The sequence below is a fragment of the Patiria miniata genome, unplaced genomic scaffold, assembly GCF_015706575.1.
Source record: "Patiria miniata isolate m_02_andy unplaced genomic scaffold, ASM1570657v1 HiC_scaffold_7, whole genome shotgun sequence".
Lineage (NCBI taxonomy): Eukaryota > Metazoa > Echinodermata > Asteroidea > Valvatida > Asterinidae > Patiria > Patiria miniata.
In genome coordinates, this window is record NW_024037074.1 from 31540538 (window position 1) to 31556163 (window position 15626).

A 15626-nucleotide genomic window follows, 5' to 3' on the forward strand; every position below is an offset into this window, starting at 1 on the left:
CAGACTTGTCTCTTTATCTGGTTTTCGCCCTCCGGTTGCCTTCTTTGACTTTCTCGAACTTGACAGGCATTCTCTTGACTCTGATTTTAATTTGGATAATCTAATTTTTAAATCACCCAATGACCTTTCAACCTGTGGAAATCTTGCACGGTGTTGACTGAGAAAAGCTGTCCATGCATCTTTCTTTTTCTTGTTAGTGTTTGCATCCTTATGCTTAGCATCAATAATATCTTTTAATTCCTCGTACTTGTCTGTCACAAACAGATTCTCTTCTTGAGAATAATTTGCCATCCTTGCCCTTTTTGTAGCCACATGTCTGAAAACCTAGCTTTAAAGGCAGTTGCTACGGAATTTGATGTTGATTCACTTACATGCATTACACTATACAACATACAGTGTGTATAAAAAGAAATGATACGTTTAGAGAAAAAAAAATAATGTTTAATAATCATCTATATACGCTCAAAGAATGATTGTTTCTACACACAATGCTGTTTTCCCATCTCACTTGGACACCTACATCTAGACAATTAATTGAAAGGGATGATAATCAATGTGGTCCAATTTGCAGCAAAGTGGATGAAAGGAGATGAACATGCCAGCAATCTCTCTGTTGGCCAACTTACGTATTATTCTGACAATCAATAGTTATAATTTGGAACTTATGATTCAATGATTATCTTAGTCGGTGACATAATATTTGGAGTATAAGTTTAGGATGTTCCAACTCAATATTGATTGGCAAAGTACAACAGGTAAATGTAATTGCAAGTGTTGTATCAAGCAAAGCATGTCATTCCTTCCAACATGGTTGGTAACCATCAAGCACAGCTGAGAATGAGTTCCTAGTAGTGCAGAAAGTGGACCAAGCAGAAATTGACATGGGCCACTAAATTTAACATGACTTTTTTTTATCAGAACACCCAAATAACACAGAAAAAAATAGGATAGGGAAGAAAGTGTCTTCACTAAATTTATGAAGTAAATTGAACACATTGAATATTTTTTTCACTTAATAATCTTCCCATGTATCATTTTTGATACACACTGTATTGTATCTGTTGTCATCACATTCCATACATACCCACTCCACCAGCACCCAATTCCATTACTCACGCATGCAACTAAATTTCCCTAGTGTTAGCAAGGTTCTTAGTAATGTTTCATAAAGTACAATTTAGTTGCCAACTCCATAGTAGACTACTAGGCATTTTAGTATCCTACTAAGGCCTGGTTGGCTGCTAAGTTCGTAAGGTTTCATGAATATGGCCGCAGGACTACTTCCAACCAGTCCACGATTCAGCTCCCAATCGTCGGTGATTTAAACAACATTATTCCTTGTTATATTATTCTCGAAAGCACTGGACATCATGAATATGCATAACGCAGGGCGAATTCCTCTTTGATATTGTCCGATCTCGTTTGAGGGGAAAAATCGTTTCCTGCTCACCCAAAGGCAAAAGATACATTTTCTCACGGCCATCAAACCCCCACACGCAAGGGTTTATTTTTACATACATCATATTAGTCACCCAACCAGTGTCAATTTCCCTCTACCCAATTGTTGTCTTAGCTGACAAACGGAGAAACTGACTACAATGTACAACGAAAATCACTCACCCGTACACAAGTAAACATGTGTACCATTATTACCCTTAACCTAAGTTTATAACTTTGAAATACGTACCTGTTTTATCAGACTACTGTTACGATCCAAACTGTAGTTCAGGAAAATGTTTGAAACCAAATAGGTGTATGTACAACTCAGTGCTGAATGTACTATAATGAATGTTGCCTACCCGTACAAGCATTGTGTGTTTATAAGCTTACGGTGGCCCTGGAACGACATTTTAATATTGACCTTCTTAATGTGAACCTTGTAACCTCTTAACATTGACGTTGTACCTTCGCAATATGCACATTGCACGTGGCTTAATATCGCACTTTGGAAGTTGTTCCTTTTTAATGTGAATGTTCCAACTTGTTAATAATCACGTTCGATCTTGTCAATGTACACCATTGATCATGCTTGATGTCAACGTTGCACCTTGTCAGATTGAAACTCCATCATAACTGGTTGTTTAACTATAGGGCTTGACTAGGACTTCGTATTTTTTAGAATGCATGATTCACATTGCGAAGGAGGACGGTTCAACAATGATATTAACAAGATGCAAGGTCAAACGTTCACAGTGCGAAGGTACATGGTTCATATTGCGAACATCAATGGTGTACATTGACATGATCAATGGTGTACATTGACAAGATCGAACGTGAACATTAACAAGTTGGAACATTCACATTAAGAAGGAACAACTTCCACAATGCGATATTAAGCTACGTGCAACGTGCATATTGCGAAGGTACAACGTCAATATTAAGAGGTTACAAGGTTCACATTAAAAAGGTCAATATTAAAATGTCGTTCCAGGGCCACCGTATAAGCTTCTTTGTGGGGCTGCTACCTCAAGCGAACTCAACTAACTTCAATTTCAACCACATGCACACTGAGTTCGCTGACGAGTAGATTATTGTTACCCAACAGTACCCCCCCCCCACCCCCGCGTGACGAACACAAAGAGGCGGACGGCCTCCGTCGCAAATTCAGCTACAAACGGATACGCTCAGCCAGAAGCATGTTTGTCGCACTCACTCATTTCATACTGGAAGTGACAAGTACACGGTGTCGAGACGGGTCAGTAAACATTAACAAAATATGAATATCTTTTACAACTGTTTCTTGCTGTGTGCGTATTGTTATTCACAAGTTATGTATTGGCGAGTGATGGGGGGACCGAGGGGGACATACCTTTCCCAATATGTTTGGTCGAGGTGTCGCGGGCAAAGTGGGAATCCGCACAAAGTTGGAATTCCCAAAACATACATATTGCCAATTGTACGAAGTTTTCAACGTTCTTCGACGATTGTCAGGCGAACATTTACACATAAACATACTGTGCCCATGCCAAACATCCAAACTACCCATATTCCTTCATTGCACTGCTACTGAACCTGGTCAAGTGTGAATTTGCGTCAATTTAGGTGTAAATGCTGAAGATAAGGGGTGTTGAACTACTGAACCTGAGCAAAGTGCACTCTCAAAACGCTGGTTAAAATTTTGTTGGTTAAAATTTTAACCAACGTTGTGTAAAATTGTCCAATTTTGCCCAACGTTCGCCCAACGTTGGGCACATTTTGCCCAATGTTGGATAATTTTTTTAACCAACTGTTGGGCTGTTCACCTGTTAAGCATTAATTGGTTAAAAGTTGTCTTTTTACCCAATACTCGTTAATTGGGCAAAATGTGCCCAACGTTGGGTAAATGTTTGGCAAAATTGGACAATTTTACACAACGTTGGTTAAAGTTTTAACCAACAAAAGTTTAACCAGCGTTTTGAGAGTGTACCACTTAAGCACTACCCTTTAAAGGGGCCGTCGGAGCTATACACATTTGTTACATTGAACTTCTAGCAGTTGACTGTAAACATGACTCCTGCTGCAGCATGGCCTGCATATGTCAAGTTATTTTTTTGGAAGCCTGTCAGAAGTTGAACTTGTGGAAAAAATGAACTTCGGTCAGACGGATTGTAAATATCTATTATCAAAACCTTTGTGAGCACATATTTGCACGAACGATCGCTGGCAGCAGTGTTAATATTTTTGGCAGAAGACGAAAGCATAATGGTGCGAGGTATACTTGTAGCGTTTGTGGTGGCGGTGGTTGCAGTGGCGATCTATGTAGTGCTCGAGCCTATCCCTCAGGGTGTAGACAGCCCATGGACGGTGAAACTTGCTTCGATAACTATCATGATTGTAAGTATGCGTTAGTATCTTATGTTTGTAATATAATGTCGTATATTACGAGGTTGGACACTTGGACTGGCCATAAACCCTATGAATGAGGCCCACGTTGTGTATAATAGGCCTACACAAGATCATTTTTCTGCGATGTCTTATTTCCCAAATATTTCAAATGTGGGCTGTCGTCACTTGACATTCACTCTTTAGGCTCACTATGGTGACCTGTCGGTGATTTGGGAAATCTTATCTACGTAAAAACGTCTTAGCCTCATTAGCCTTCCCTCATTCTTATAAGTTGATGGCTTGGGTAGTGGGTTTACATCAAACCAAGTATTTTATTTCTTGGTGGGATTAACGAAAATGTATCAATGAAATACGGCTCTAAGAAAAAACGAACAGAGCTTGTGCATATTATGCTATATCTATATTACTTTTGTTAAGTCTGATTATGGTATGATGGCCCTACCGACCGGCATCAACGACTGGCTGGATGAGCGATCCAGAGCAGACTCACGGGCATCCGAGCCGCGAGTACCGTACAGAGACGCGGTGTTTGACAGGGTACCAGTCCGGATATTTGCCGATGAGCCGGTGGGAGGGGAGACCGATAAACGGCCGGCCATCGTCTTCTTCCACGGCGGAGGTTTCATATCTTGTAGCGTAGGTAAGATCTCCAACATCTAACTTTTAATTTTTGGCCATTATGGTGTCTAACAACGCAACAACTCTAACAAAAAAGTTTGGTAAATGGTTGGTATGTGGCCCAATGTCGGGCAACATACCAAATGCTTACACTCTTAATTAACCTACGAATTAACCGACAATGACAACACTTCCTACCAATGTTTGGCAAATAACGTTGCCCAATCGCCCAACTGTGTTTTAGCCAAACTTAGTTTTAAATGCATTGGTTAAAAATATGGCCTTAGTTATGGAGATGAAATTTGCTGTCATCATTGGATTTTTTTTTAGCGGGGCAGTGTAAATAATACTTGAAAAGTAATATGAAAACATAGTATGTGATACAGCTATGTTCAAAATGAGGATATAATTCCCAATTAAGTAAAAAGCCTTTATGTTTGATATTTAATAGGAATGATCGGTAGTGCGTGCTGGATATGTGAAATTAATCTGTTATATGGGATCCCTCAATTCGTCATAACCGCCCGTTTAATGATCCAATAAACGTTCATTTCTCCAGATGTCCATCATCCGCTAACAGCGATGTTGGCAAGGGAACTGAACGTTGTTGTTGTTTCTGTCGAGTAAGTTAACAGTCTTTATCGGTAACTTTTCTTCAGAAATTTATTTTTGCCCTCTCCCCGCACAAATCCTGCATTATGGTAAAGACACTATTAATGTGTAGTCTGCCGAGTTTGAGGTAATTTGAGTGCATTACTTGGTCGTTCGTACAATACTGTCCATGCCATGCTTCTTTTATGCCTCATCATCAGATTTGTGTGTATACATTTTTACAGTTACCTTTTGGCGCCAAAATATCCATTCCCCGCGGCAATAGACGACTGCACAGCTGCCACGGTCTGGTTCCTGAAGCACCTGAGCGATTTCAATGTCGATCCTGCGAGAGTTGCCATCATGGGCGACAGCTCTGGTGGCAACTTGGCTGCAGCAGCGGCTCAACGTTTAACCTTTGACCCAGAGTACCGCGATCTGCCCACGCCCAAGCTGCAAGTCATGATCTATCCGTGCTTACAGGCGTTTGATTTCCACACGCCTTCCTATCAGCAATATGGCGACTACAATACACTTATATTGAAGAGAAGATATATGGTGATGGCTTGGAATAAGTATCTTCTTGGTAATAAGGGTGACTTCACTGAGGCAATGATGATCAATAACCACACGTCGGCTGCTGCCAAAAGCTCCCCGTTGGTTAAGAAATGCCTGTCACACGATCTCATCCCAGACGAGTTCAAGAAATCCAACTACAGAGTGCCCTCAACCGACTTCGGGGATGAAGACATCTACAAGGAGATAAAAGAGGTTCTCCTGGATCCCAACTACGCTCCTCTCATGCGAGAAGACCTGGAAGGACTCCCAGAGACTTACATCCTGACCGCCGAGTATGACATCTTGAGGGATGACGGCATCATGTACGCCAAGCGACTGGAGAAGGCCGGAGTGCCAGTTACTTGGAAGCACTACAAGAAGGGTTTTCACGCCTTGTTTGGCGATTTTTTCCCCACTGATGTGGGTAAGCAAAGCATTAATGATTTCCTGCAATTTGCACGGGAGAAACTGTAAGCGCACGACAGAAAAATGTGATTTATTTTGCTTTGATTTTCCTTTTTTTTGGTCAATAAGTATTTGGTAAATAAAACAGAGTACATGTACATCTAAAAAATAATTTGTGTGATTGTAAACAGTGCGAAGCATGAAGATGATGTAATGATTATCTAAATGATGTGAAATGATTCTGCAGTTTCCGCGGAAAAAAATCTGTAAGCGCATGAGTATTTCTGAAGCCTGAGTAAAAGGGTGCGTGAATATCGAAGTTTTCTAATGCATGCAATACATAAAAATACTCATTTGTGTCCATTTCACTTTATTTCCAAGCTCCGCGTTGCCATTTCAAGAGCGTGCCTGTGTAGCTTTATATGCTATGGATATTTTCCAAATTAATGAGCAAAACTCTGATGCCATTCAAGGCAGAAGCAGTTTCAGCACCAAAAGTCGCCAGAATGTTGGACTGTTGCTGTGGTACATTTTCTATTCTGTGTGATTCATAACAGTACGTCACTTAGCAAAACTTATACAAAAATGTTTACATTCATTTGGGTTTGTTTGGGGTTTTTTGGCTCACAATTTGAACAGAAATCTACCAACCTGTACACTTCTCAAAAATTTCTACAAAAAAAGGTTTTCTCAAAGTCGAGAAATATTTCAGAGGACTGGAAATTTGCTTAAAGTTTTGTTCGGTTGCTATTTATAAATCAATTATACATTTTCGATACAGCAAACAGTGTGACACATATTGCTGTAATTATTTTGAGTCGTGTTAACTACCATTTATGGAGGGCCTGTTTGTTTGGTTGATTGCATCAGTATAAAAAAAACGTAAATGCTTGTTTCAGCACATGCCTTAGACGTTTAAATAGTATAATCAATTTTCTTTGAGAACTTTTTTTAGATCTGACAGGCAAACAACCCGTTAAATGTATTAATTAAACTTGAAAATGTGTATTTAGTTTCATGACTTAAAATTCATTGATTGCACTTTTCCTTAAGTTTATACATTTCATTAACTTCATACATACAGTTTTTGTCAGCGCTTGTTTATTCAGGAGCTTGGCTAAATTAGGTTTGCAAAAATTCTTAGACAATGAACTGAAATTTAGAAATTAAAAAAAAAACAGGACAAAGCTGAAATAGTTTACATTTGCTTATTTTATTTATAAAACATGTTTGTGAGTAGTTCGTGTGTCGATATTATAATTCGGCGACAGTGATCATGTAACCTACAAGAAGAAAGTGCAACTGTGTCATGCAGCACAGCGGTGACCTTTTAAGGACTTATGAGATCACATCGGTTGGGCCAGTCACCGTCACGGAGAATGGACGATGAACGGTAGATTCAAGCTAAGGCCGAGTCCCTTATTACACGGGTCTTTTGTTCCGGGTTCTTAAAACAACAATCGTTGATGTTAATAAGATCCCTGGTTCGCCACAATCTCCACATTCTTTGAATAAGTGTAAACTCGTTCAACTAATAACTTTACCTGGCTCCATGCTTGCATCGTGGCAAGATCCCTTTGTTAACCATTCGGATGGGTGCACATCTTTTGTTCGATTCGCCACAAGCACATGCACTCTTGCTCAGAACAATTTGGAAATCGGTCATGGATAGTCACACACGCACATTCACAATCGCACAGTCGTGTTTTTCTATGCCCCCGAGGACAATGCTTTGTGTTTCCCCTTGTGTTTAGTGCTTACACACTGTCTTCCCTCATTCCCAAAGCCAAAGGGAGTCTGTACTTCCATGTTAACAGCTACGGGATATAACTGGATTCTGAAAACTATTAAATGCTATCTTTTACTGGATTGATCTGAGGAGATTTAACACCAACCACAAGAAAAATCTGGCAAGCTATATACGCATTCGTGCGTAGAGCTCTTTAATCGATGGAACCAGATGGCATTGCCCATTTAATCGAGAACCACGTTGTTTACCATGATACTAATGGAGTTCACATCTCGCTCACCACGGGCAACAATTTTGTTTGTAAAATACCTTACTTTGGAATACATTCTGGGAAGTATTGGTAAGTTCCATTTGAATTTTTTTAGTTATTCATCCATTCTCTTTCGGATTTGTTTATCTTTCTTTGCACAGGCCAGTAATTCAATAACAGAGGAAATAATGGTAAAACTAAAATGACATGGGTTCAGACTAGATGTCAACTTCAAGTTTTAACCGAGGGATCAAAGTTATTTTATAAGGCGAATTTAAAGAAAAACGATACACATTCAGTTTAAATTAAGAAATAGAAGTAGAAATAATCAACATAATAATTAGAAAACAAGACTGAAAATAAACTGAAAATAAACTTTAAAGAGAACTAAAAATAAACTTTAAAAAGAACATTTAGCATTGCACCATAAGTTTAAAAACTTAAATTGTCACAATACATTAGATTCGAAATACCAACGCGGTAAAATAAAAAAATCCGAAGAGAACATTTTGTGTACAGAAAATATAGAACAAAAACGTAAGCTGTTTATTAAAATCAGGTACATGTCAATTCTTTTTCAAGTACCGTTGACATTTTAAAGTGGACGCACAATAGTAAATGGGAAATTGCAGATACGCGCAATTTCCCCGGTGTTAACAAAAGCAATATTTAAGGAGAGAACAACAATTTGTTGTCTAAAATATTCTGTGTTTGTCCTGTTCGTCAACCGTCCTGCTGGCTTAAACTCAATTCCATGCATCAGTTAATTCATGAGTTAGGTTGTCTGCAAGGACTGTGTCGTTTCCGTGTAACAGTATTTGGGCAATGTTCTTTAAAATGTGATTGCAGATACGCACGTTTTTCACATCGTCCCTAGCCAGGGTATTCTTACGCTCTGACGTCGTATTATAGTACCCTAGCAAACCAAGTCCATATATATTTCATATTGTGCCCCTTCACCATCCCCCCCCCCCACCTTTCCAATGGGAAACTTTTGAGACTTTGGTGGCAGCAAACACACCGGTCCTTTTTCCTTTGTTTGCGTCATATTGAGCATGCGCGCTTCAGATTTAACATGACGTGAAAGGACCGGTATGTTTGCTGCCACCAACGTCTAAAAAAGCTCCCATTGCTGCGCGGTGCCCGGCGGGCGAACAAACCCGGCCAATTATACTAACTTGTAGTCAAGTCTAGCAGTGGCGTTAGAGTGACGAGTGAAACCGCCACAAACAAAAGTGTCGACTTTCAGAAATAATAAGACACCCAATATAGCAATGCAATTTATGATCTGTCTGTCCCTTCACGAACGCAGTATCGAGTCACCACTCTAACGTGCGATAAATTAGACAAAATAATTATCACCCAAATAAGTCATTCATCTTAGCGCGAATTAGAGCGCATTCTGAGATAATCATCCATATCACTAAAAAAGAACGTTCAACTTTATTTGTCCATCACGGAATCGGGAAACTACGCGAACTCGAATTTAAAAATTAAGCTCACTCAATATGAAATTACTAGCAAAAGACCATTCAAATTCAACCAAGCCTTGGGGCAGGAACGTGGTGAAAATGGATAATCATCAATGGGCAACTATTTTAATATATTTTAATTCAAAATAATACACCAATCCATCTCGGGATCGCCAACCATGGGGTGCGGACAAGAAATATGAGCCAACAGACTGGCCATGCTACAAGCTATACAGATTTTGTTTAGGTCACCTAGCCGCCATATTTTTTTAAGGGGGGGGGGGAGGAGCTGGATACAATCTGACTAACGGAGGCGCTGTTCAAAGACGACGATCTTGGACATGACTATATACTTGACTTTTCTGACAGTAGCCAACGGACATTTTTCCCGCAGGGCAACGACAAACGAAACGAATAATGGGGGTGTTGATACAACCCCAACTCCCTCCTCTAGTGACGCCCCTGTGTTCATTTATTTGAAAAGTCGCTGCGTTAAATTGGCCGCTTATTTGAAAAAAGGAAATCTGAAAACATGTTATTCCAGAAACATTCTTAGGAATAGTCAGGAATAGACATTTCACAATATGGACTTTACTTATGACATGGACACTAAGTATTAAGGTCAAACACATTAAGGTCAAACACCTTAATAGACATATACATGTTATTCATATACATATTTCAAAGAGCAACATTACGAAGGTGTTTGATCTTAATGCTTAATTTTCATGTGCTAAGCAAAGAGCATATTGTGAAAGTTCTATTTCTGAATCTGATGTTACAATTGTCCCCCAAAAAATAAACTTACAGCTAACTAATTTCATTTACAACTAATTTTCATTTATTAATTTAATTAATAGGCCACGTACAATTTTTTTAGATAAGTCCAAAGATTGGGCACATTTTATCGTAACGTTTTAAGTCACCAGAGACTAAATGTAACGACAACAACATGAAAACGAATGACAAGAAAACGAATTTGCTTTTTCAATTCAACGCTGATTGCTACACGAGACGAATTTGACAAATTAAGGACGCATCGGTATGCTGACAACTTGAATTATACTGGACCATAAATGAAATCTAGTGGTGACTTTCTGAAATAAAAATTGAGAATTGAGCTTGGCGATGTTCGGGGACGAAATTAAAGTATCGATATAGGGAATTCCTGTGATACAAGAGTTAAAATGACTGGGAAAACCTATTTAATTGTTAAACGGTTGTTTTCTTTTTGGTGTCAGAGCAGGGAAGGGTTGTCACACCCCCCCCCCCCCTTGCGCCTGATTCTTCTTCCAATAATCGAGACAGATGTTATCTTCTTAATGACACAAAACAATTACGTACGGTCTTGTTTCAGTAATAGTTTAATTAATTAGAAAGCTGATCAGTCTACGCGTAAGTAAAGAACAAAAAGAAATACTACAGCATATGGCTGATATTGTTTTTGATTATGCTATAGATGGCAGAACAAGCAAACAATCGTGTGTATCGCACGTGGATTAACTGAGCCACATGTCAGCGAGATATCGGTTTCAGCTTTCCAGTTGGTTCATAGTTAAGAATATGTATCGTTGAATGTTTTCGATTGGTCCATATCTACTGAAAGGGACGTTCGAGCTGCCGTTCATATAATTCAGTATAGACTAAGGCGAAGTAAAAAAAAAAAAAAAAAACGTTTCCTTTTTGGAGGCCGCCTGGATTTTTTTTATTATTTTTTTATTTTTGAAAAAAGCAGTAAAAAAAACACCGAAAAAGTCCACAAATTCATCGCAAAATAAATTGTAGACAAATACAAGTCTAAATGACACTGTAAATATGTTCAGTTCTCTTGTCCAACTTATCTTTCATTTTAAAAGTGTCTTTGAACAGTGGAAACACCAAAAATTGCAGGAAATTTTTAAATGGCGGCCATCTTGAAACAAATAAAAAATAAAAAATAAAAAGCCTCGTTCCTCCTTTTTTCGAAAACCCGGACGAGAAACATGTTGTTTTTTTATTCGGCCTAAGCAAGCCAGCGGGAAATCGATAAAAAGGACAATGAGCTTCTGACTGACACCACCGACTCGCGTGACACCGATCGACCTACAAGGCGTTTTTGCTCTCTCCCACCTGATTTGGTCAAAAGTTGTTACAGCATTTTCCTCACGATGTATCGTCTCTCGTGCTTGGTCCTAGCTTTTGGACTTGTCTCTGGGTTATCAACACTCCAAAAACGCGACTGTAAGTACTCTTTTTGTGTGTGTGTTTTTCTTGTTGCAGCCTTCTTGATAAAAAGGCAAACGAAAAACTTCTACATCTTGATTTCATTTTCAGCATTGTTAAATTCCTATCACAGGAAGAAAACCTGTTGAAAGTTATGTGGTTGGCTTGCATTCTTCCATTGCATGTAACAATGTTTAGTATAGGTTTTCCCGGCTATTCTAAACAATGTTTCGTTCAAATTCACCAACTCTAACATTCCATTTCGTCCACGAAAAATTTCACACGCTTTTACCAAGACCAATTTCGTCATTTACCAATCCATTTTAAAGTTTGGTCCCTCTCTCTAGTCACCGGGTCGAGAATATACGTCAGTACAGCTCAAATTCGTCTAAGCTGTTTTCGAATGGCAGCATTCAGGGATCGAATTCGTCTGATATAAGTCAATTAGACGAATTTTATTTCTGAATAACAAGGTTTGGCGTAGATGAGACGAAATCGAATGTACTCCGGAACGAAAACATTTGCTCATTGTTTGAATCTGTTTGCTCTGATTTTGAAATTGTCTGATAAAAGACAAAATTAAACATTGGAAGTGCACTAAATCGATGTTGATGGACGAGGTTCAATATTAGAAACGGTGAATTCGAACGATAAACGTTTTAAAATGGCCCGAAAAAAACTATAGTAAAATTGTAATAAGCTGACTTTGGATGAATGTTCGTATGAAATTACCAGCTAAATCTCTGTCATAAAAAAATTAATGTATAAAAATGCCAACGAATCGGACGAATTTCTTTCCTTTATCTCTTTATCCCTTGGATAACACAAAATGACTTGCATAGGATTTTCTCACAGTGTTGTAACGATGATAATCATTTGATACAAAACAATTTATATTATCTGAGTGTTTAAGTAAGCAAAACAAATTGGCTAATCCATTTCCTTTAAAACAGAAAAGTATCGAAGACAATTTACAATAATTATAGGGCCTAATTCATTTTGTCCCCTGATACGTATAGTCTCGTTTGGGTATGGATAATAAGGTTTACTCTGAAATTATGCGTTTTTCTGGTCCCAGAGGGCTGGACTTAAAGTTGAATAGAATATCGTGCGTTCTACAGGATGTCCTGAAAATAATGGTGCATATAAACCCAGCCATTTTCGCCAATTTACAACCGGAATTTACTGCAAAATGTTTACACGATCTTCCAGGTTACAGATTTTAGCTTGAGAATACCGTTTGTTTAATTAAGATTGTTTTCGTAAATCCAGAGATGTGTTTGAATAACCGCAAAGCCAAAAAACTTCTGTGCCACTTTTAGGAAGTGAGTGCTTCAAAGATCAGACAATGCCAGCATGGCTCTTTTGATAAGATTATCCAAATGGGTGTAAGACAAACATTCCATTCACACGACAATATAGGGTTTTGTTTTAATAGTACAGACAGGATCACTTCTTTAAAACTTCAATGAAAGAGTTCAAGTAAATATAAATAAATATTGCACACTCTGCTTAAAAATTTTATAATTACTAACAGTAAAGTGATTTGGTTTTAGACTAGGACTATACTGATTTTAACTGCTTCACAGAAAGTGGCACAAAATGGATTTCTTGGCTTTGCCGTTGTTCAAACATTTGTATTTACAAAAGCAATCTCCATGAAACAAACGGTATTCTGAAGCCAAATCTATTACCTTGAAGATGGTGTAAACATCCGCTGAAAATTTTGGTTGTAAATTAGCAAAAATGGAGGGGTTCATGTGCATCGTTTTTTTTTCAGGACGCCCTGTAGAATGTATAGCCTTTCGCCAAGCCCATCGTGGCTTAACTTGCCGGCATAGGACAAAGCGGCGAAGCCGCGCAGCGACTGGAGCAGGAGACCACATACGCGAGTGGCGAAGTCACGATGCCTTTTCCAACTTGTCAAGAATTTCTTTTCTTTATAATCTCACTTTTGCTACCCTGAAAGGGTAGCAAAATTCCAACCAATCATTAGCATTTTAGGGTGCGCATGGAATCTTACCCGCGCGCATAGGGATGCTGGCACAACATTTAAAAACAAGAAAATGCGAGTCTAGTTTTAATTCTTCACGTCCGCGAGATAATGACGGCGTAATTGTTCTTTCATTATGTTATTATGATTTTTCTTATAAAGTATTTCAAAAAATTACTTGAGTGAGTGAACTTATTCTTGTGTCTGAACTTATAGGCTGGTTATTTCCTTTTACGTTTTCCATAACTCACCCTTCTTTCAAAAATGGATGCAACTGGACAAAATCCGCATTGTGGTTAACCTTTCAGCAATCTACTTATTTGCATGAAAAATATATGAATAATTCAACAAAATCAAGTTAGAAAAGGCCTCGTGGCTTCGCCACTCGTGCGCGCTGAATTAGTCTTCACTCCAGTCGCTCGCATCTAGAACGATGCAGCTTTACTGGGCTTACCTTGTCTTTCTTTATCTCTAGGGTCCACCCATGGCATCTTTGACAACGTTGAGCTGCAATGCAGCCACGGTAGCCTGGCTGTGGCGCACGTAGGGATACTGCTTACTGACTACAGCCAACAATCATGCCTGGAATACATCAGTGATCCACAGCATATCACCGACGAGTTACGCAGGTACTGCGATATTCATGGGACCAAAGCAAGATGCACCTTCAAGCTGGCCGACATCCTTGGACATGAGCCTGACCCCGCATGCCTCGACAACTACGACGTCATCTCCATTTGCCAAACTTTTTAGGGTACATGGGAATGGATCCCACGAAATGAGTCTTAAAGACGAAGTTTTATCTTAATATCAGTTTTGAACATGCAGTACGAGAACAGCATTTGCTCTTCGTTTTACTGTATCACTCGTATTTAGGGTGGAAGGGTGTCTTTTTCTATTCAATTTCCATTTCGCGTATATTTCTGTTGAAAGGCCAGTTACTCAGAATTAGCTCTGGCGACTTGTTTCTCATTTTGTTGGATTATCATCACACACTTGCATGTACATGAACTTTATGAAGACATAATGTTTGAACAGCGCCCCCATTACAAGAAATTGCCCACCCTGTGCAAGACAGGAGCTTCCATTGTCAGTAAAAAAAACAAAGAAGGCGCATTCATTATTACGTTGTCATCGTAAGTTAATTTTGTGTTGTTATCCTCACCTTTCATAAAAAAAAAATCGCTAGCTGACTTAATTTGGAGCGTTCGACTTGATTCAATGCAACCCTTCAAAATGTACCTTTATGAACCATTTCATATTTATTTTAAATCTTCCAAATTTCTTCAAATTTGCACAAAATTATGTTCCAGTGGAAAAATTCAAGTCATGTCCCCTTAACATTCTTCGACCCAATCACACCAGGCCTGCGCTCTAACAGTTCATTGAAATCTTTGGTTTTATTTAAAGCTCATACCCAAATTGTTTTTGGGAGAGGCTTAGAAATGATTCGATATGAAATTATACATACAATAAAAGTTTTGAAGATTTGCAATAGAACCAATCATTACAGTACAAGATTATTTATTAAATTCGAACTTCTTTAATCCAGCAAATGTTGTTTCTACATGGAAGTCATTCTTTTAAACACTATCGTACCGTGTATGTAAGTGTGTTTTGTTTGTTACGTTAGCAACTGTCTAAAGCGCACCCGTTACTCCAATATTTTTATTCTTGCTGTGGAAGTATAGACTGAGAATCAGACATTCATGCTTGTAGAGCCACGGTCGAACGTCTTATAACATGTATATCCTAACATGCGAATGTTATGCGACTCTGTGCGCCAGCCAATCGGAGTCGACATAAGAAACTGTAACGTCATTTCGATTTTCGATCAAAAATGTGGACTAAGCTGTTGATTGCTCAATTTGGATGCCATGTTTTTGTAAACAACGGGTTGCCGAAGACCCAATATAGAAGGCGCCCGCTGAATGGTCAGAATCTCGGGGTGAAGACGCAGTC

At 38.8% G+C, this 15626-nt stretch overlaps 2 protein-coding genes across 3 annotated transcripts; both read left to right on the plus strand.

Annotated features, from left to right (window-relative positions):
• Positions 1-3643: 3643 nt before the first annotated feature.
• LOC119744522 (neutral cholesterol ester hydrolase 1-like) lies at positions 3644-7127 on the plus strand. Its single transcript, XM_038220474.1, has 4 exons — positions 3644-3813; positions 4243-4465; positions 5003-5066; positions 5280-7127. Exons 1-4 carry the CDS (start codon positions 3682-3684, stop codon positions 6064-6066), a joined length of 1206 nt encoding a protein of 401 aa, XP_038076402.1. The 5' UTR covers positions 3644-3681; the 3' UTR covers positions 6067-7127.
• A 525-nt stretch (positions 7128-7652) lies between these two features.
• Positions 7653-15220, plus strand: LOC119718835. Of its 2 annotated transcripts, XM_038188254.1 has the most exons (3): positions 7653-8087; positions 11477-11689; positions 14140-15220. In XM_038188254.1, exons 1-3 carry the CDS (start codon positions 7997-7999, stop codon positions 14415-14417), a joined length of 582 nt encoding a protein of 193 aa, XP_038044182.1. In that variant the 5' UTR covers positions 7653-7996; the 3' UTR covers positions 14418-15220. The 2 variants fall into 2 exon arrangements, with proteins under 2 accessions (XP_038044182.1, XP_038044183.1); XM_038188255.1 differs by lacking the exon at positions 11477-11689.
• Positions 15221-15626: the final 406 nt, after the last annotated feature.

Coding starts and splice junctions, on each gene's coding strand:
- LOC119744522 (XM_038220474.1), top strand. CDS start 3,682: ATGGTGCGAGGTATACTTGTAGCGTTTGTGGTGGCGGTGGTTGCAGTG. Junction 3,814..4,242: donor CTTCGATAACTATCATGATT/GTAAGTATGCGT, acceptor ACTTTTGTTAAG/TCTGATTATGGTATGATGGC. Junction 5,067..5,279: donor GTTGTTGTTGTTTCTGTCGA/GTAAGTTAACAG, acceptor ACATTTTTACAG/TTACCTTTTGGCGCCAAAAT.
- LOC119718835 (XM_038188254.1), top strand. CDS start 7,997: ATGATACTAATGGAGTTCACATCTCGCTCACCACGGGCAACAATTTTG. Junction 8,088..11,476: donor ATACATTCTGGGAAGTATTG/GTAAGTTCCATT, acceptor ATTCGGCCTAAG/CAAGCCAGCGGGAAATCGAT. Junction 11,690..14,139: donor AACACTCCAAAAACGCGACT/GTAAGTACTCTT, acceptor CTTTATCTCTAG/GGTCCACCCATGGCATCTTT.